This window comes from Eulemur rufifrons, chromosome 20, assembly GCF_041146395.1.
Source record: "Eulemur rufifrons isolate Redbay chromosome 20, OSU_ERuf_1, whole genome shotgun sequence".
Taxonomy (NCBI): Eukaryota; Metazoa; Chordata; class Mammalia; order Primates; family Lemuridae; genus Eulemur; species Eulemur rufifrons.
This window is the reverse complement of record NC_091002.1, coordinates 48308247-48327959: the sequence shown is the minus strand read 5'-3', so window position 1 is coordinate 48327959 and position 19713 is coordinate 48308247. Positions and strand designations below refer to the sequence as shown.

General features: G+C 57.6%; 1 protein-coding gene across 2 annotated transcripts; it reads right to left on the bottom strand.

The window, feature by feature from the left end:
* Nucleotides 1–873: 873 nt before the first annotated feature.
* Nucleotides 874–18924, bottom strand: NPEPL1 (aminopeptidase like 1). 2 transcript variants are annotated; one of them, XM_069495393.1, is made up of 12 exons: nucleotides 18689–18924; nucleotides 17900–18085; nucleotides 17201–17371; nucleotides 14497–14586; nucleotides 14009–14090; nucleotides 12237–12379; nucleotides 6107–6184; nucleotides 3704–3804; nucleotides 2836–2959; nucleotides 2298–2474; nucleotides 1809–1919; nucleotides 874–1435 (listed from the first exon to the last, which is right to left on the bottom strand). In XM_069495393.1, the coding sequence occupies exons 1-12, from the start codon at nucleotides 18836–18838 to the stop codon at nucleotides 1277–1279; spliced, it is 1572 nt and encodes a 523-aa protein (XP_069351494.1). In that variant the 5' UTR covers nucleotides 18839–18924; the 3' UTR covers nucleotides 874–1276. The 2 variants fall into 2 exon arrangements, with proteins under 2 accessions (XP_069351494.1, XP_069351495.1); XM_069495394.1 differs by lacking the exon at nucleotides 18689–18924 and adding an exon at nucleotides 18462–18518.
* Between the last annotated feature and the right edge of the window lie 789 nt (nucleotides 18925–19713).

Below are 19713 nucleotides of genomic sequence, written 5' to 3'. Positions count from 1 at the left end.
GAGCGGCCTACTGAAGCGCCATTAAGCCAGCCAGCGACCCGTGCAGGCTCCGGGCCGCCTGGCTGCGTCCCCTCTGCCCGGGAGCCGAGTCTCTTGCTGCCCGCACGTGCTATTATTGTGTTGGGCCACGGTTTCCTCAGACAGGGCTGGGCCTCGGCGCCGGTTTTTGCCCTTTCAGGCCCAGCCAGGGCTGTGCACACAGCAGGCAATTAATAAATATTAGCTTGGGATCAGACCCAGGAAGAGTCACCTTGATTTCCAGGGCTGTGGATCCCGGGGGTGAGGAGGTCAGGGGCTCAGGGCACTGCCGGGGCTTGGCTGCCACAGAGCTGCCACGGAGTCCTCGCCTGCCGTCCCCAGCAGAGGTGTGGCAGCCGCCTCAACCCGGTGTGGTGTCCTCTGGGCCCAGGCAGAGCCCTTGGGGCTGAGGACAAAAGGAGGTGGGGGCAGGGACTTGCACCCAAACTGGTGGGAGCAGGCTTCTGTGCGTCACCAGCAATTGTGCCCGGGGGCTTCGGTGCTGAGCAAACACACTCGGCCTCACACAACACTTCGCTGGACATGCCTGGGAGCCAGAACCGCCTTCCCTGAAGGCTGCGGGATCATGGGAGGCCCCCAAAGCCCACAGCACCCTCAAAGACCAAGAAAACCAAGAGGGCCAAACAGTGTGGGCTTGGACCCAAGGGCCTCAGGGCTCCTGTCTGCAGATCAGGGTTGACCGGCTGGATCTCAAAGCAGGAGCCACGCTGGGAGAAGGCGGATGCAGCCCTGAGCCTCAGACCCCAGGCTGGCTCCAGGGCTTGTTTCTAAATCAGAGCATCGAGCATTGGAGAAAGAACGAGACAGGCCAAGGTGTGGTGTGGCCAAGTTTAATTCAGCCTCTAGTGACGCCGGAGCGGGCAGAGTATGAGCCCTCGTGCTCCATAAAACTGGGTCCCCTGCCGTAAGTCACTTCACCTTTCAAAGGGGCCGTGGCTGGATGTGTCGGTGACCCCAGCTGGGGTGGGGCAAGAGCCTGGGCTCTGTGCGGCGTGGGCGCCGGTAACTCAGACAGAAACAAGGCCCAGAACTTCCTGGTCCCTTCCACGTGGCCCCAGCCAAACTGTAAACTGTCTTCCGGGACGTAAGAAGGAGCCATTTCCATCACCACCACAGTTAAAAATAAAAAACAGACCAAAACCCATCTTAAGGGATAATCTTCAATTGCTTAAAATTAATCAGTGCAAAGTGAGGTAAAAGAGCCCTGTGTCGAGGGGGCCGAGCGGAGGCCAGGCCGTCACACGAGCTTGCGTCTCTTCGAGTCCCTCCCCATGTCCCCCTCCTGTACATCCACCTCACAGCCCAGCGGGGACACCAGGTTCAGCAGAGGGTCCTCGGAGGCACGGCCGAAGAGCGCCAGCAGGAGGGCCACACCAAAGCCCGTGGCTCGCTCACCCTGTGGGCAAAGGGTGGGCGGGAACTCTGCATGGACGGCTCCCAAGGGTCCCCCCACCTGCCACACTGCTCCTCCCTTCTCAGTAACGGGGTCCTGGAGCACGAGCTGGAGTGTGGGTCTTCCCTGAGTGCTCTGGCCCAGCCCCCACTCTCCTAGCTGGGGAAGGGTGAGTCCCAGGGCTAGGGCCGGGACCGCAGGCACAGCCACTCTGTTCCCAGAAAGGAGAACCAGAGGTCGGGGGCCAGGGATACATAATGCTTCTGACGTGTTCAGCCGGCTCCAGGGCCAGGGAGGGGCTCTGTGTGGAGGGGAGGGTGGGAGCAGCCTGGGCGGTGGGAAAGGCAGACCCCGGGAGGGTGGCCCTGACACTCACGGCGTGCACTGGTGCGGCGATGTCCAAGTGGACCCAGACCCCAGGCCAGTCGAAGCCAAGGTGTGAGGCGATGAAGAGGCCAGCACAGGAGCTGGGGCTATTGTCTCGGTCCTGGGGAGGCCGAGAGGACACACAGTGACATTCTGCTCCACAAGGAGCATCCACGGGGGCTGGTCTGCACTGTCAACCATGCTCCATCACCTCCCGGGCACCCCCTCCCTGGAGTCTGCAAGGAGCCCGGGCAGAGGAGGCCCTGAGTGTAGGGCAGGGAGTTTGTCTCCACCCTAGGGCATTAGGAGCCAGCGAGGGGCCTGCTGGGGAGACCGAGGCAGACCCACAGCTGCAAGGCAGGGTGGTCAGTCCTGGGGAGGGGTCTGTGCCCTGACACTGCTGCTCAGCACCGCTGCTGCTTCTCAGGGTGCTCTGTCTCCCCGGGGGCCCTGTACCCTGCTCCACCCGCAAGGGCACAGCTGTGGGCCCCAGACCTACCGCCACCGAGTTCTTCATGTCAGCCACGGCCGAGGTGAACTCGCTGAAGTGCAGCTCGGGGCAGTAGACCAGGGGGTGCACCAGGTCCCCGCACTTCCTGCCAGCCTTCACGCAGGCGGCCTCCCACTCGGCACTGTTGGTGAGTACCGCGGCGTGGTACTTCCCTGTGGCGATGCCCTGGCCAGGCAGGGACCCAGGAAGCACCCAGGATGGGGAATGCAGGAGAGAAACACAAGAGACAAAAGAAGGACAGAGAGGCAGACAGAAAAACAAGGAAAGCAAAAGAGAGGTGGTGAGAAACAAAGCGAGGAAGAAAGAGAACCGTGTTCTCAAGCGCAGAGGCGGTTTCTGCTTCTGTGCCCCAGCTCCAGGCCCATTGGGCCACTGGTGCCCTCACTGGGCGCAAGAGATGGTCCCCACTGCCCCCTCAGCCAGTTATAAGAGCCTGGGGACAGCAGCCCCCACCCGCCTGCCTTGGAGACCAGGGGTGCTCAAGCTCCCTGGCGCCACGGTCAAGGTGGTGCATGGCGACACTCACCTGAGCCCCAGTAAGTGTGGCCACGTCCAGGATGATGTCAGCCCCCAGGTCCTTGCAGGCGTAGGACACGCCGTCTGCCAGCACCAGCCTGCCCTCGGCGTCCGTGTTGTTAATTTCCACCGTCCTGGGTGCACAGAGACCCTTGCTCAGGGATGGGGTTCCCTGCAATGCTGGGGTGAGTCCCCATGGAACTGGGGAGACCCATCTAGAGCCGCTGTCCCCGTGGCCCCCCAGCTCCAGCACACACACCCCCTGCAGCAATGATGTGCCGGGGGCAAGGGCTTCCAGGCCAAACCGCCCCCTGCTCTCTTTAGCTGTGAGCTGGGGCAAGCTGCTTAGCTCCCTTCGGACTCAGTTTCCACATCTGTAAGGTGGGTGGCACAAACCAGGCTGGACTAGCATTTGGTGCACTGTGCCTGGCACTGGGTAAATGGGGAGGGGAGGCACCTACTCGGCACCAGGGTGTGGGGCGGGGGCGAGAGGGTGTCCTGTCCCAAGCCCTGGGGCCCCTATGCCTTGGCTACTGCCCAACTTTGATTCTCAAGTGTGTCCTTCTGCCACTGAGAAGGAGCAGCCCAAGGCCAGCCTCAAGGGGGAGATGCAGGGAGGGTCCCCAAGCAGGGGATTTGTGGGAGCAAGGCTTCAGACACTCAAAGAATGTCAAGCCTAAAGGCTGGAAAGGCTTGTCCCACTAATGGAGTATAGACTTGGGACCAGGCACCCTAAGGGAGCCCAGCACCTCATCCAAGTGCCAGGGTAATCCACTGTGAGGTCCCCCATTACCAAAGCTCCCGGGGGCCCTCCCAGCAATGCTGAGGTGAGCAGGGCATGGCGGGTCTGGTTTGGGGGAGGAGAGGGCCAGCCTTACTTTCCTGAGTACAGCAGGTGGATGTCATCGGGCCTTGTAGCATTGGGTCCCACTGAATTCTCGGCTAAGCAGAACACGGCATGGAGGTTGTCTTTGAAACCCTGGAAGGAGAAGCAGGCAGAAGCTCCAGTGACAGGTGAGAGGTTCGGGGAGGGGAAGGACGTGCCAGGAGGGTGGCCAAAGATGGGGCTGGATGGTGCCCTGGGGACAGCTTGGGAAGGGCTGTGGCCTCGGCAGGGTCCTGATGACCGGAGGGTTGCTGACACCCCAGCCCAGTTCCACCCTGCTCCCAGCACACCCTGATGTCGACGGACTGCACGTCCTCTCTGTCTGGAAGTTTTAAACATTTCATCGAGAAATAATTTCAAACATGCAAAAAAAAAAAAATTACAAAAATAGCCACAAACAAATCCTGACACCATTCACCTGGCAGTTATCACTGGCATGACACTGTCATCTCCAGGTGCTACCAGAGCCCACTTGCCCCACTGATGTCAGGATCCCAGCAGGCCATGCGCCACACTAGCTGTTGGGTCCCCTTAGTCTCTTTGGTCTGGACACTCGCACAGTCTGGTTTTGTCTTTTGTGACCTTGGCCCTTCCAGTGCTGGGTGTGTTCGAGGCTTCCTCGTGCCTTTCAGGTCATGCGCCTGTGGCAGGATCCTGCAGAAGTGCCATGTCCTTCCCGGAGCCTTTGTCCCCACCCCGGCGATGGGCCCTGGAGCATGTCAAGGTGGGTCCGCCAGGCGTCTCCCCTGTGACGACACTGGCGGTACCGTGCCTGGATGTGCTCTGGACCGTCTAACCGTCCTGTCTCTCGTCACACTTCCACGCTCCGGCTTTGGCACCACTGACCGTTCCTATCTCAAACAATTACCGGCCGTGGTGTTTGCCAAATGGTGATTTTTCTATGTTCCAGTTTCTATTTCCATCACTACTTCTACATCCAGTAAGTGGGATTCCGCCGTAAGACAGCTCTCCCCTCGTTTATTTATTCATTTAATGACTTATTCCTATCAGTGTAGATGTGCACGTGCTTATTTTATTCTGTGGGTTACAATACAGTTTACTTTGTGGCTCAAACTGAAGCATGTTGCTTTTCAAGAGGCTGGCATGGACATGTCAAAGCTAAACAGGACATCATCATTAACGGTGGAGTCTGCAGGCTGGGGCTTTTGTGGGAGGGGTCCTCAGCACCCTTCAGATCACAGGCTGCAGCCCCCAGAGGTGGGGGCGTCCTGCGACCCCACGGCTGCCAGCTGATGAGTCTGAGCTGACTGCCCAGTGGCTTCCTGCGAAAGGGAATCTAAGCCTCTGGAGGTGCCGAGACAGTCGCATCCTCATCCGCTGCTGGCTGTGTCCCTCGTTAGTCTCCAGCCAGCAAGGGGATGAGAACACAGAGTACACGAGCTCCTCCTCCAACGCCCCCCACAGGGCTCTGCGGTGGCTGAGCCACAACAGGTGCTCTTGGAAGCCTGTGGCTGTCGGGAGCCTGTGGCTCTTGGGCTGAGCGCACGGCCCCACGTGTGTGCTCTGCGTGACGGAACACTCAGCTGTGAGCCCCAGGAAGGCCCTTTCCAAACAAGGCACCGTGCAGGGCACAGCAAGGATGTTCCAGACAGTCTCAGCATCCTGCCCAAGTCATCTCGCCCCCTGCACCTCCAGTGTCCCTGTCGGCTGGGGTTACAGTGGGCAGGCGGAAGCCACAGCACAGGCTGAGGCTGCACAGTAAGCCAGGGGGCTCCCGGCAGACGGCGGCCTCCCTCCCCCCGGGTCTCTGCTCCTCTCTCAAGGCGCGGAACTGCTGGACACCAGACCAGTCTGAATGAGAAATTATTTGCCAGGACATTTTTGTTTTTCAATTTCAAGTTTACCCCAAGAAACAGGGTTTCACAGGCAGTGCCTGCAGGGAGAGAATATCTTGTACTCAGCGCCACAAAGAGCACAGCCTCCCAAAAGCCGGCCTGAGAAGGCTACTCCAGGGGGTAAAGCCTTGGCTTGCGCCGGTCGGTGCACACCGTCATTTGTTTAATAAGCACTCGTTATGGCCCCGGGATGCTGGGCTCCATATGAATGTCCCCCAAGCCCCTGCGTGGTCACAGACGCTGGGCAAGGACTGCGCTCTGGGGTGTCTGCCCAGGTGGGGGAGGGAGGAGGCCCAGTGTGAGGTGGAGAGAGGCCTGGCCTGGGGGCAGGGACGTCACCCTGGCAAGACCATTCACTAGAGACAGCTTTGGGATGGAGGACGGTTGTGGGCAGAATACTCAGAACCACATGTGCTGCACGTGGGCTTATGCCTGCCACATGCCCTGTGGTTCTAGGCCAAGCTTCATCACACACTCACTCACTGGCCTGGGCCAAGCCAGGCCCCTGCCCTCGGGTGAATAGGTGGAGTCTCACTCACCTGCATGATGGCAGCTCTGAAGGCCCCCAAGACGGCCGCAGCGCCCCCACAGTCCCGCTTCATCCCCGGCATGGTGGTCTGCAGGCAGCAAAGGGACCAGGACAAGGGTGAGCCCTGTGGGGGAAGCCTGGCTGCAGACCCCGCCCCCCAGGGCCCACCCCACACGCCAGGCCCATGCGGCCTGGACACCCACAGGACTCATGACATTGACCACGGGTGGGGTTCTCCACAAGTGACGGGAAGTAATGGCCAGAGACAGTGGGGATCCCTTTTGTTTTAGTAGAGCTCTGGGGTTACCAAACAGCCACTGCGCGGTGACAGGCAGATGCCCAGAGCGGCGGAATCTGCCGTGGCCGGGCTCTTATCTGGCCACGGCACCCCATGCTCAGAGACTGGCGCCTTGACTGTGTTATGCAGCTGCCAGGTCAGCCTGTGGGCCTCCACCTACCTCTCTGCCCGTTTGTGAGGAAGAAGCTGAGATCCAGGGAGCCTCTGAGGCCTGCTCAGGGTTACCTGGAAAGCCCGGTGCCAGGAAAGACTGCCCGGGGCTCTATTCCAGGCCTGGGGCCCTTCACACTGCCCACGAATGGCCTCTGCAGCCACACCCGAGTCTCAGAGGCTTCCTGGTCCTCCCCAGCCGCAGCATCTCAGGGCGGCCACACCTCAGCACAGGATAAGCCTCATCTCCAAACTGCGGCCACCTCCTGTTCTCCCACCTCCACCTGGGTTGAGGTCCCTGCCCTGCCCTCCAAGAGCTGATCTCTGCTTCCACCTCTGCTGCCCCCGGCGTCTCCTCTGGAAGGGTTCCCTCGCTCTCTCCACCTTCTCTGCACCATGCCATGCTCCTACCGCCCTCCTGCAGGCCCTTCTGTCTTCCCTTACGCCCCTGCCACAAGCCCACTGGGACTCTGCCCCACTGCAGACCTGCCCTGGCCGCCAGACACGCGTGGCACAAGGCCCAGCTTCCTCACCAACTGGCCCCAGCGCTCTCTGCACCTTGCCGTGGCATTGCAGGACGGCTAGGGCTGATGTGAGCTCTTCCCAAACATCACCGCCACCGGTGAGGACACCCCGTCACCCCCACGTCACTGCCGTCTCTGCCCTGCTGGCCCTCGGTTCCCAAATCCTGCTTCCGACTGGCCCAAGGAGGGGCCACTGGAACTAGCCACATGCAGAGGCACCTTCCTGCCGCAGACGGAAGTGCTACTTTCCATAAACTAGTTGAGAGCGGTTACACGTTTTTACATTTTATAGGTTCCCAGTGTGAATCGGCAAGTTCGTATTTTAAATTAACAACAGATCCACAGATGTAAAGGTTTGGGTTTGAAACTTACCGAGTGATTTTTGAACCCTTATCATGTTACACAAGCCCTGAATTTTAGTGGAATGTATTTTTACATATAAACTGAGCTGCTTTTATAATTAAGTCAAGTGAAAATGATCCGTCTCTTCTGACCTAATGTTCGAGAAAGCACGGGACTGTTTAAATGGAAAAACGGGGCCCCAGATCTGGAGTCCAACGTGCACAACGGGCCGCCCCGAACGCCGGCCCCCGGCCCTGGGCGCAGCTGCCAGCCCCGGCTGCGGGTGGAACAGGCCCCGAACCTGCGAACCGAGCCCGCGGGTTGTGTAAAGTTCCACCAACCCCCACACGTTGTCTGTGTTTTCATCAAAGAAACGACTTTCTCAGCAATATTAAGACGCTATCTCCCTTTCCACGGGGTTGACACTCGCACCCACGGTGGAGGCCGCGGCACCGGCGTGAGCGAGGTGGCGCGGTGACCGTTTCCACGCCCGCCAGGAAGACGAAACATGCCGACTTCACTTAAGAGTTTCCTTGCTGAAGCAGTAAAATTAAATTAAAAAAAATCTCAACCCTTGAGTACAGATGTTTGCAATGTTCTGTGTGAGGACACGGAAGGTGGTCCTAGCACCGTCGCTGCTCTGCCGGCTGCGCTCGGGCGGGATCGGGCTTGGCTGAGCGCGGAGCTCCCTGGGCCAGTCTCACCTGTGTTACCGGAAAGAACTGACAGACGAGTCATGGTCATTTGGACTTAGGTATCTGGCAAAAATGTCCTAGGAAAGGAACAAAGTGAGCTTCTCACTTTCAGAAAACAGCTGATGTTATTTATTGCCGACGGTGTGCATTTGAGCTCTCAAGGAAAAATCAGAATTTTGGAAAACTTGTATCTACCACGCAGCTTCCTCATACTCAGTGACTTTTCTGATGAGATGAATGGTGATAACAGCAAAGACGATTGTTTGATATTATACAATGTGTCAAAATTTGAAGGTTTTGCATAACTCTGTGAACCAATTTTTCCAAATGATCCATGCATGATATTACAAAATCATGTGTTTCCAGTTCAAGATAGATCAGTAGATTTTACTGCACAAAAGTTCACTTACGTGGCTTTAGATTCTACATTATAACCAACCTTTAAGAAACTACTGTCGAGTTTTGGCATAATATAATAGCAAAGAATGTTCATAGTTATCTGAAAAGGGTGTAACATACTTCTCCCCGTTCCAACTACAAAATGTGTGAGGTAAGATTTTCTTGATATAGTTCAACTGAAACAACATACAATAGACTAAACGCAGAATCAAATGCAAGATCCCAGCTGTCTTCTATTAAGTCAGACACTAATGGGATTTGCAAAATGTATAATGCTACTCTTAATAATTTTTTTTCATTTTGGAAAATATAGTTATTTTCATAAAATTATACTATTTATGGTAACATCAATGGATTTATATTGCATGTTATAATTTAAATGAATTATAAATATGTCATAAATTTCTCAGTTTTAATTTCCAGTACAGTATCACTAGGTATCACCCTATACGCAAAACCTCTTTGGGATCGGTACTTGCCAAGCGTGTAAAGGGTCCTGAGTGAGGCCTCTGAGGCCTGTGGGTCCCAATTTGCCTTTGAAATCTTTGGAAATGGAGCTGTGACTGTTCCTGCAAAATTGGGAGCTCTGCTGGCTCCATCCGCTTGCTTTTTGAGAAGTGACAGTTTCTGCACGATTTGCTCCCGAGGCAGCCACTTGGGAGAATGCCTGCTGTGATGAAGTTTCGTGCCCCTGGGTGAGATTGTGAGCACCTCCAGGTCAGGACTGGGATCTTTCCTGACAGAGCCTCAGCGCCCACCCCAGCACCTGGCACCAGCAACAGCTCAGGAAGGGCCTGCTGGTTTCTCCCAAATTGATGTAGAACAGTTCCAATGAGAAACCGTGGATAGTTTGCTAGAGCTGAGACACCTGGCCATTCTGTTTATCACGGGGTCTCTGCAGGCCAGTATGACCCCAGGAGGCGGCTGGGGCTATCGTGTCCTTTTCAGAAGGTAAGCTGGCCCTCCAACAAGCCAGTGTCAAAAATAAGCACGTGACCCAAGGAGAAAAGAGTCCTCGGTGCTGCCCTCCAGGCCTCGGCAGCCTCCATGGCAACGGCGGGTAGCAAAAGGGAGCACGTTGTCTGTGGAGAAGTCGAACTGACTAAAAGTCAGTTTGCTTATCATAGACACCATGTGCTGGTATCTCTACACCCGCAGTCCCGCCCCCCTGGGCCACAGAGCAGTGCTGGTGAGCAAGCGAAGCTTCACCTGTATTTACAGCTGCTCCCCATCCTGATGCCACCACTAGGGCTCCGCCTCCTGTCAGGTCGGCAGCGGCATCAAAGTCTCATAGGAGCGAACCCTACTGTCACCTGCACGTGCGAGGGATCAGGGTTGCGGCTCCCGATGAGAATGTAATGCCTGATGGTCTGAGGTGGAGCTGAGGCGGTGATGCTAGCGCTGGGGAGCGGCTGCAAATACAGACTGTCATTAGCAGAGAGGTCTGACTGCACAATAAATGTAATGCCCTTGAATCATCTCAAAACCGCCCCCCAACAACCATCCGTGGAAAAATTGTCTTCCATGAAACTGGTCCCTGGTGCCCTAAAAGGTTGGGGACCTCTGCTCTAAACGATGTCAGTGATAAAATATTCCTCCCTCAAAAAATGCTGTTGGTTGAAGTTAAAACAATTGCTGCGGCTACTGTTGCACTTTAATCATACAAATGAAGGCTTCAAAATCACCTATCCTTATTCCCTATCCTTTAGAGTAACATCATTCTCCATGGATGTTAGTAATGGCTCATTACCCAGCTGCCCCTGACACACGCCGACACAGCTGCCCACGCTCATTCTGAGAGCAGTTCTGATGGTTCAGAACTGTCTGGGCTGGCGCTGGTGCAGAGACGCGCACCCCGAGCCTCTGATGTTACACCTTCCTGTGTTGAAAGGCGGACTCAAAGCACAATGGCACAGTGACATAAAAATGAGTCCCTGAAACTCTCTCCTTCTACGTGAACCCTTGGAGTTACTGTGTTTAAACTGTTTCTACTCCACAGGCATTTGAAGGCCACGAGAATGGATCCCACAGAACGGAATGCATGGTCAGTACTGCAATTTCTGGAATTTATTGTGAAATGGGATTTTTAGGAATCTCTGCCAAATGATCCCATTAAAAACCCTTCCTGAGTATTTGTGTATCAGTTGCCTCACATGATAGAAGCTCTTCAAAATAAAAAATAATTGTGTTCTGGAATCAACTGTGAGTGAAGGCAAATGACAAATCTGGCTCCTCTGTCCACTGAACACGACTATGTAAAGGAGATCAATTTTGATGAAGTCACCGTCAAGTATGTAGAAGCCAAGATCCCAAAACAGAACATTTAATGCCACGATCCGTTACCACCATAGACCAGTATGGAGACATAAGTATTTTTCTATTAAAAAACAAATATCCATGCTACTTAAAGTGTTAATCTATTACTGTTTTATTTGTACCGCAGTATGTATCTTCTTTTTAATTTTTTTTTTACTGGCATGATCATGGTATGGAATTCAATAAAAGAGAATGTTTACTATTGGTGCTTTGTTTTTTTTTTTAAAAAACACCATTTATTATTATTAGTTTCATTTCCTGATTAGTCCAGAAAATAATTCTTTGTTTAGAAGAGGAGGGATGTTTAAAAAAAAAGATCCTCCATTCCAGGTATTTAATAGTAGGTATGCTGACGTGCAAAAAACAGCAGCGTAATCCCCACCCCAAGCAGCAGCTGATGCTGGGGCTCAATGTAAGGGAGGCAACAGGGAGTGGCGGGGCTTGCAGCAGACTGGAGCCGGCAGGCTATAGCCCCGGGGCAGTCCCACTCAGCTCCAGTGGAATGCCGCCAGGCGAGAACCTAGGGCCAGCGCCGCCAGAGCTTCTAAGTTTACCAAAGGCCAAAAATCCAGTCTTTTATGAAATTTCTTCCTCTTTCCAAATGTTGAAAACTAATTCAAATTTTAAAAAGACCATTTGGGCCAAAAGGACACACCTGTGAGCCACCGTGACAGAGGCGCTTGCTGTCCTCCCACAGTCCTGGGCATGCATGTCACTGTCCACTCCTTCCCAGGATGCCCCAGCCCAGGCCCGTGCACAGAGTGGGACGCACAGATGGAGATGGCGTGGTGGACAGACGCAGCTGTGACTGGCACTACCCAAGTGCCCAACCTCCTGGGATGGCGGACGGAGAGCCACGTCACGGGAGAGGCTGCTAGGGCTGCCTCAGAGGGACATGCCTAGGTGACTTGCTTCAGTGCTGAGGCCCAACTGCACTGGCTTTTGCGGGGTCATGTGCAGGCCCCACGGAGCATTCTCTCTGGGGAGACCTCAGTCGGGCAGATTTGGAGCTGTGGGCACCCCCTTGCCCTTCTCTCCTCTGGACAAAGCCACTCCCGTTCTGAACCTCTGAACCCACCTCCCCAGGCTGTTTTCCATCCCTTTAATCATTCCTGCGGCTTTTCTCCGGCCCCCGTGCCGATTTTGCACTTCCAGACTCCTGTTTAAAGTGTGGGCACTTACCGCTTCTCGGCCTGTTGGCTAAGGTCAAGTGTAAAGTGTGGGCACAAAACCCAGGTATCCTGCATGGAGTGATCTCCTTCCCAGGACGGGAACTGGCCCTCCCCTTAACCCGGCCCAACTGCGTTAACTCCCAGAGCCCTCGCCGCCTTCCAAAGGCACCTCTGAGAGAGCTGGCTGAACCCAGCCTGGACCCCTCCGCACCCGGGACCTGCCCGTGCTGGCCCAACACCTCACCTTCCCTTTGATGCTGAGGCCCCCAGTGTCGTAGACGATGCCTTTGCCCACCCAGGCGATGGTCTGTGTGGCTCCGTCTGGGGTGTGGCTGAGGACGGCCAGAGCTGGGGGGTGGAGGGCAGCTTTGCCAACTCCATAGATTCCTGTGGAAAGCGCAGGGAGAGCTGGTGAGGCCTAGGCTGAACGGAGCAGAGAACTCCCCAAAGGCCCCTGGAAACACCAGCTCCCAGCGCGGCCCAAGCCTCTTGCCCCTTGGCCAGTGTGGGATCAGGGAATGCAAATTAGTTCCAATGCCTAGGACTGCAAATGAATTCTATGCAAAATATTGGTAGGCAAGAAAATCCACTGAGGAAAAGAAAACATTGTATCATTTCCAGAAAGAACAGAACAGGATTGCAGAATCATGATCCCTGGATAAGGCTTCCAGGCTGCTCCAGCCCACACTGATCCCCGTTCCCAAGCCCTTTCCAAGCTTACGCCCACGTGTTTTGCACCGTTGTCTCACTTGTGGGTTTATGTGCCCATCTCTCAAGAAAACAGCGGCCTACTTGGGGGCAGAGTCCATGCCTCAAGGTCCCCCAGTAACTGAGCTGAACAATCACGGCAACTGTGACAAGAGCTAATAATGGCTGTCCAACAAACTCCTACTCATCCTGCAAGACCCACTGCAAATGCCACCTCTGTGAAGCTTTCCCTGACACAAGTGGCCACCTCTCACTCCATTTGTAACTGGGTTATGTGTCTGTGGTGGATAACGCTGAGATGGCTTCCCAGGACCCCCACCTCTGGGTGTCCGTGTCCTTGTGTAGTCCTAGAGTTTCACCTCTAACCAAAAGAAAACGGTAGAAGTGATGAGATGCCACTTCTGAGATTGGGTTACAAAAGAGGGGAGTTTCCATCATGTTCGCTTTCTCACTCTCTCGCTCAGAGCCCTTGCTCTGAGGGTGGCTGGCTGCGCGCCAGGAGCTGCCCTTGGAGAGGCCACACAGCAAGGACCTGCAATCACCAGCCAACAGCCCACGAGACCCTGCGACCTGCCAGCAGCCCATGGGGAGGCTTCCGGGAAGCACGTGGCCGGCCCCGGCTGAGCCTTCAGATGACTGCAGCCCCAGCTGAGCACCTGACCGCAGCAGGCAGAGCCCCTGGCACTGTGAGATGATACAAGTGCTGCTTGCAGCTGCTCCCTTCTGGGGTAATTTATTTTGTAGCCACAGATAAGTAGGACAGCCACCCTCCCTGAGCCAGTCTGAGTCAGTTGTCTGTCCCTCTAGCTCCTGGGCATGGGGGGAGGGTGGGCCTGGGGAATCAGGGAAGGCCTCTCTGGGGAGGTGACATCTGAGCTGAGATGCTCTGGATAAGATGGTCCCCACCATAAGAATATCTTGGGAGAAAGTATTCTAGATAGAGCCATCTGAACGAAGGCCTTGACATAGACATGAACCTGTGTACTCGAGGAACAGAAAAGCCCTGAGGACTGGCCCAGGGACAAGGGCGTGAGGCACATGAGCAGGCTGGAAAGGCTTCGGGCAGGGGAAGGACTTGGATCTAGCAGCTTCCAGAATCCAAATCAGAATCTGGACTGCTGCCCCTTTCTCCCTGGAGATGCTCTGCTTCCCAGGGTCTGACCTGGGGTTTGAACATAGGCCGATCCCGTCCCAGTCACCAGCAGGAGGAAGGTTAGGACAATGTGCCCTGTGGCCCGCCACCCCTGCCACGAAAGCACCCCCAGCGGCTCCCTGGGGCCGGGACCTGCAGCGTGCAGCCCCACCTACCTCCAAATCCTCTCGCCTTCAGCTCCTCGTCCCGGATGATGGTTGGAACAATCCCCAGCTCTTTTCCAACTTTGTTAATCTCCTGGATGAGTTCATGGAAAAAAAAACAACAACACAAGGACACCTGAAGACGCTTAAATCAAGGCGAGGCCTGAGCGGCAGGAGAGGAGCCCGTCCGGGAGCCAGCGGCTTTGACACTCTCAGTGTCCCGCGTGATTACACCCAGGGGAGCTGGCTTGCCATCCGCGCTCTCCAACTTCCTGCAGATCGTGGCTGCAGTCCCGTTGAAGGGCCTCAAAGACGAGGCCCTGTCCTCCCCACACCCTTCTGGAGGCCTCTCAGAGTTGAGTGGACAGCACAACCTCACTGGACGTAGCCCCGGGGTCCCTGCGCCAGGTCAGAGAGTGTGGACCGCCCCCAGGTTTCCTCTGGCTCTCCGTAGGGTCTATGACACCCCCCCAGCCTGGCCCCACCCCTGGGCCACGAACCTCGAGGAAGGTGTCTGTGTTCATCTCACTGCAGGGCGTATCCACGATGCGGGCTGCCAGCCGCACACCTTCTGTGGCATTCGCTAAGCACTAGAAAAAAACAGAAGGCTGTCGCTGGGGTCCTGGGACCAGGTGGGGAAGATGTCCTCAACTTGTCCATCCCCCTGGAACCCAAACGCATCAGAGGTACATGCCCCACCCAGGGGAGGCCACGGGGCTGCTGACAGGGCAGTGAGGGGCAGTGGGGAGGGGGGAGCAAGATTCTTGCCACCCACTCCTCTCCCCCGCAGAAGGAAGTTCAACACTGCTCCCCCCCACTGCACCTCCAGAGTTACACAGGAGCCCTGCAGCCTGAGGCCCTGCCCTCATATACTTGGGGTCCTTTCCAAGCCTCGTGTCCTGCTCCCCCCCACCCCCCCGCCCCCGTCTCCTCACGCCAGCCCCACCTCTGGCCTCTGCAGATCCCGTATCCTTCTCCTCCCGCCAAGATTCCGGCCATCCTTGGAGGCACTTCTCAAAGGCCAGCTCCTCCCAGCAGGGCAAAAGCACCCACATCCTGAGCCCTTGAACCTGTGCCCTCCCAGACGTCTTCCCTCTGGGCCACTGGGGAGGTGCCCTCCTCATGCAAGCCTGTCCCTGAGGCCATGAGGGCAGATGAGTCCCTTGTGATCTGACACAGCTCTGCTCTGGGTGAGGGAGGGAGGGACACAGAGATGGGCCTTGCCCGGTGGTGCTTACGTGACCCCAGCAGCTGGAAGGACAAAGGACCTGAAAACACGGACCACACGGGCTTGCGGGGTCTGAGAGCTGACACTCGGCAGGCAGCTCAGAGAAGGGCACACACACAAAAGCAATAGCCACACGTGCCCGGAAACGGGCTGCCCACCGCGCGACTCTGCGAGGGACATCTGTCCACCTTTGTTTCAGCTCTGGCCCTGCAAGTTCTCTGCCATGTCACTCTCCTCTGCCACACTTCTGCCCCTGGAGCCTTGCTCTCAGCAGTACCCGAGGGCACCCCTGCCCCACCTTGTTCTCCACTGCCCACCCCCAAGCCTCAGAGGCTGCGGAAGGCCAGCAGCTGTGGTGGCCTCCTTCGCTCACGATAAGACACGATATTAAAAAGAGGAAAGCGGTGCAAGTGTCTCAGGGGTACAGGACAGCACTGAGTTTGTCATCACCACTGCCGTCTTGTAATGTCAGGAGGGCAAGCGCTGGGTCGATACCGCCAGCCTGGCTGCCTCCCCCGCCCAGTCTGATCTCGGCAAGAGCCTCTGCTTGTCCTGAGGTAATTAAACCCCAAAGCCTCAGAGGTAGATCCCTGGGACCTGACAGCTCAGATATGAAATGTGCAGTCCCTGCCGCCTGTCAGCAGGCTCGTCTCCCGCCTGAGAGGGCACAAGGGGACGCGATGACGACTGTCTGGGAAGAGCGTCAGTGATGTAAGACTGGACTCCAAGGAGGCCGTGTGTCACCTTGAAGACCCCAGACCCCATCGAGCTTGGAGCTGACACAAGAGCACTCACGCAGGAGGCAGGAGCCGGCTCCAGTGCCCCCACCACTGCAGAGCCACGCTGCGTGTCACCAGAGGAGGATCATGCGTTCATTCTGTCCACATTTATGTGAGCACCCACTGTGCGCTAGGTACCATACTAGACCCTGGGAATCCAAAGATGCCCAAGGGACTCGGGTCCAGCAGAGAATTACAACCACCTTCCAATTAAATGCTAAGCCAGAGGATGAGGAGAGGTCGCAGGACTCAGAGGGGACCAGCCTGGGAGCTGGGGAGGCTCCCACAGTGATGAAGGGGGAGCCAGGCTGAGTAAGGGTCACGTGGGGTACCAGACCCTGGTGTGCTCAGGCTGCGAGGCAGCTGGGGAAAGAGCTGACCAGATGTGACATGTCCATGGGGCTGGGCGCTCAGCCGGCCAGAGCGCTGACACGTGGCAGGGCTGAGTTGGACAGGAGGGCCGGGCCACCCTGGGGAAGGAACTCGGCAGAAACCGACAGACGCCAGGCAGGGCTGGAGAAAAGAGGACCCTGGCAGAGGGAACCTGAGCAGGAATGAACTTGGCAAGTCCAAGGGATAGCAGTCCACGGCAGAAGGTAGTGCCGTGAGGAGGGGAGGGGACAAGGGCTGCCAGACGGGATCTGGTGGCTGGAGGGCCTGGAACTCGGAGGGAACTCACTAGAGACAGGGGGGAAGCACAGTCGTCGCTGTCCCGCTGCAGGATGGAGTCTGGAGGTGGCAGAGACACCCAGAGAGGATGGCTGCGTGGGGCTGCGTGGTGGGCGGAGGGGGCCACGGTAGAGTCTGGAATGGCTGCTATGGGAAGGGAGCCCCATGTCAGGCCCATCCAAGGACAGTGAGGTTGGAAATCACTTCCAGCCTTGCTTGATTTTAGGAGCAAGTGACATAACATATGTAAAAGTGCTCCCTGGAAAGGGTGATGTACCATATACATGGACAGGATTGTTTGTATAAAAACATGAACGTGTCTGACACTGAGTAGGTGCTCAATAAACACTGGCTGCACAGAAGAGAATCCTGGAATCAAGATGCCCTGAGGGAGAGGGAGCCTTGGCTTCACAGGAACTGAAGCAGCCCTCCCGTTCTCTCCTGGGGAAAGAGGAGCCAGAGCTTCCCTTCCAGCTGCCTGAGCTCGTGGGGGCCCAGGGACACGAGTCTGCACTTTCAGACACCCACTTGCAATGTGGACACTTCCACTGGCCCGTTGTCTTGTCCCACCAGGAAGAACTCCACTGTGACGGTCTTTTTCTCTGTGCGGCGCGAGGCGCTTGAGCGGTGGGTGAACAGCGGGAAGGCCCGGGCCAGGGCACAGGCGGAGGCAAAGACATCAGCCTGCTCACAGACCATCTGCAGCACAGGGAGAGAGGCAGAGCCCCAGCTGAGGGGTGACGCGGAGCTGCACCAGGAAGTGCCTGGGGTCCTGTCCTTAGCACCTTCCAAACTTGGTTAACTCTGTGCTGGGAACATCCAGACAGAGATGTTCCAACAGCACAGGTCAGCCCATCCCCGGGTGCCTCCCCGGAACCACAGAATACCGTGGCACTGTCTGCCCTGCACGAGGAAGAACACCTTGGTCACAATCAACTGCCTTAACAGTTGGGGCACAGAGGGACAGACACTGGATTTGGCCTCAGGAAACCTAAGTGTGAGTCTCAGATTTGCCACCAAAACTGATCTGGGGCAAATCGCTTTGTCTCTCTGGACAGCTTCTCTGTAGAGCAGGGATCACACTGTCCAGGTCCTATGGGCCAGAGAGCTCTGCAGTGCGTGGGGGGCTGTGAGTTCCCTGGGACACAAGCTCAGCGCTGCTTGCAACTGGCAGCATGTGGCTGTCAGCACACACAGGCCTGTGGCCGTCCTCTCAGCAGCACTCACCAGAATGCACCGATGGGCTCCGGGGGGCAGGCAAGTCCGCACAAGCCGGGTGATGAAGTGGGCGGCTGAGGGGCTGTTGTGCCGGCTCACCCTGGAGGGCAGGGCAGCCACGGTGGCGTAGTTCAGGTAGAGGGAACAGCTGTCTGTGGGGTTGGGGTTGAGCGTGCTCAGGGCCGCCTGCCAGAGCTAGATGAGAAAGGAAAGACCAGAGACAGACAGACTTCAAACAGCTCGCCACATGCCAGCACCCTGCCTGCAGCCTCCTCTGAAAAGGCACTTGAAGCACCCTGATCCCTAATTAAGAAATCGTGTTGCTGAAGCTCCCTGTCTGTCTCTGCTGGCACTCTTCCACCAGTGTGGGATTAAGGCTCAGAACTGAAAAGGCCAGGTTGGAGCCACTTTGCTTAAAACACTTGAAAACCCCAACTTGTTGGGGCTTAGCCAGTTTCCACGGCAGAGAGGCAGGGGGCCAGATGCCCCAGGGAAGGCAGGGAGAACAGCCACGGGGATTTCTAGAAGGCAGGGCCCGCCTCAAGGCAGGGCCCACCCGCATTTCCCCTACCCTGTCGCAGGTGTCACGGCGCTGGGCCCCTGCGGGCTTGGACGGGCCTGGTGGCTGCTCCGGAAGGGATTGGCCGGCTGCGGTGGCCCGGCCGTTGAGGAGGCCCGGCAGGCGGCGGGGCTGCGGGTGGCAAGGCGGGGCCTCAGCGGCCGCCGAGCCTGGGCCACCCCCGCCGGCCGGGCCTGGGCTTCCGCGCGCGGAGGCGCTGGTGGCCTGCGACCCCTCACCTCCTCGGTGACCCGGGGCTGCAGCTTCCCGCGGACGTGGCTCCAGGGCACGCGGAGCAGGTGGTGCAGCTGCCCCAACAGCAGCAGGGGCCGGCTCTGCGGGTCCGCATCCCCGGCGCTCGCCTGGAACTGCAGCCCCACGTTCGCCATCTTCCCGCCGGCCTGCGCCCCCGGCCCGGCCCGCCACTCGGCCCGCTCGGCCCGTTCCGGCCCGGGCTCGGCACCGCCCCGGCCCTGCCCGGCCCGCCCGCGGGCCCCGCCTCCCCCGCCGCTCCGGGCCGCTCGCGAGACGTGCAGGGCCCGCCCGGGGCGCGAGGGGGCGCCGGCCCGGCGGGGCGGGAGGGCGCGGGCAGACGCAGCCGAGCAGGCCCCGCGCAGGCCTCGCCCGGCCGCCAGTGGCGCCGCCCCAGCCCCGAGCAGGTGGCCCGGCCGCTCTGGCGCTGGCAGCCCCGGCCTCGCAGCGGGAAAGGCGCTCGCCAGAGTCGCTTCCGGGAAGGGGCCCGACTTCCAGCGAGTCCTCAGCGGCCTGGGGCCCAACCTCAAGCCCGCCAGAAACGCTTCCGGCCAGGCAGACTCTAGGCCGCCCCAAGCAGGCCCCCCAAAGGTCTCTGAGCTGCCCCTGGCCGTCGTCCCGGACCCCACAGGGCAGGGCCGCCCCTTTTACAGCACACACCTGGCCCCCAGCCTTGGGTTGGGATTGGCTTGGCGATTCCAGGATTTGGGCCAGCTCCTGCGGCCTGCCGAGGCCCCACTGCCTTGCATGGTGGGCACGGTGTCAACAGTCACTTCCTCCTCATTTCATAACCGGTTCCTTGACGTTTATCAGACTCCATTTGCTAGGCACTGTCCTGGATGTGAGGGGGTGACAGGGGTTTCCATCCAGGTCACTGCTTCTGGGACGGCCAAGGACAATTCCAGGCACTGCCTTGCTGAGTGAGGGACCCTTCCCCAGCCCACCGCTTTGCAAGAAGGGTCATCGGGCAACAGTCTGAGCAAGCTGTCCCCACTGCCCCCCACCCCCTGAG

Excerpts from the sequence above, each read along its gene's own strand:
- NPEPL1 (XM_069495393.1), bottom strand. The coding sequence starts at position 18,838 with ATGGCGAACGTGGGGCTGCAGTTCCAGGCGAGCGCCGGGGATGCGGAC. Across the intron at positions 14,091-14,496 it reads ACACAGACACCTTCCTCGAG|GAGATTAACAAAGTTGGAAA; the intron begins GTTCGTGGCCCA and ends GAACTCATCCAG. Across the intron at positions 1,436-1,808 it reads TCGCCGCACCAGTGCACGCC|GGTGAGCGAGCCACGGGCTT; the intron begins GTGAGTGTCAGG and ends CTTTGCCCACAG.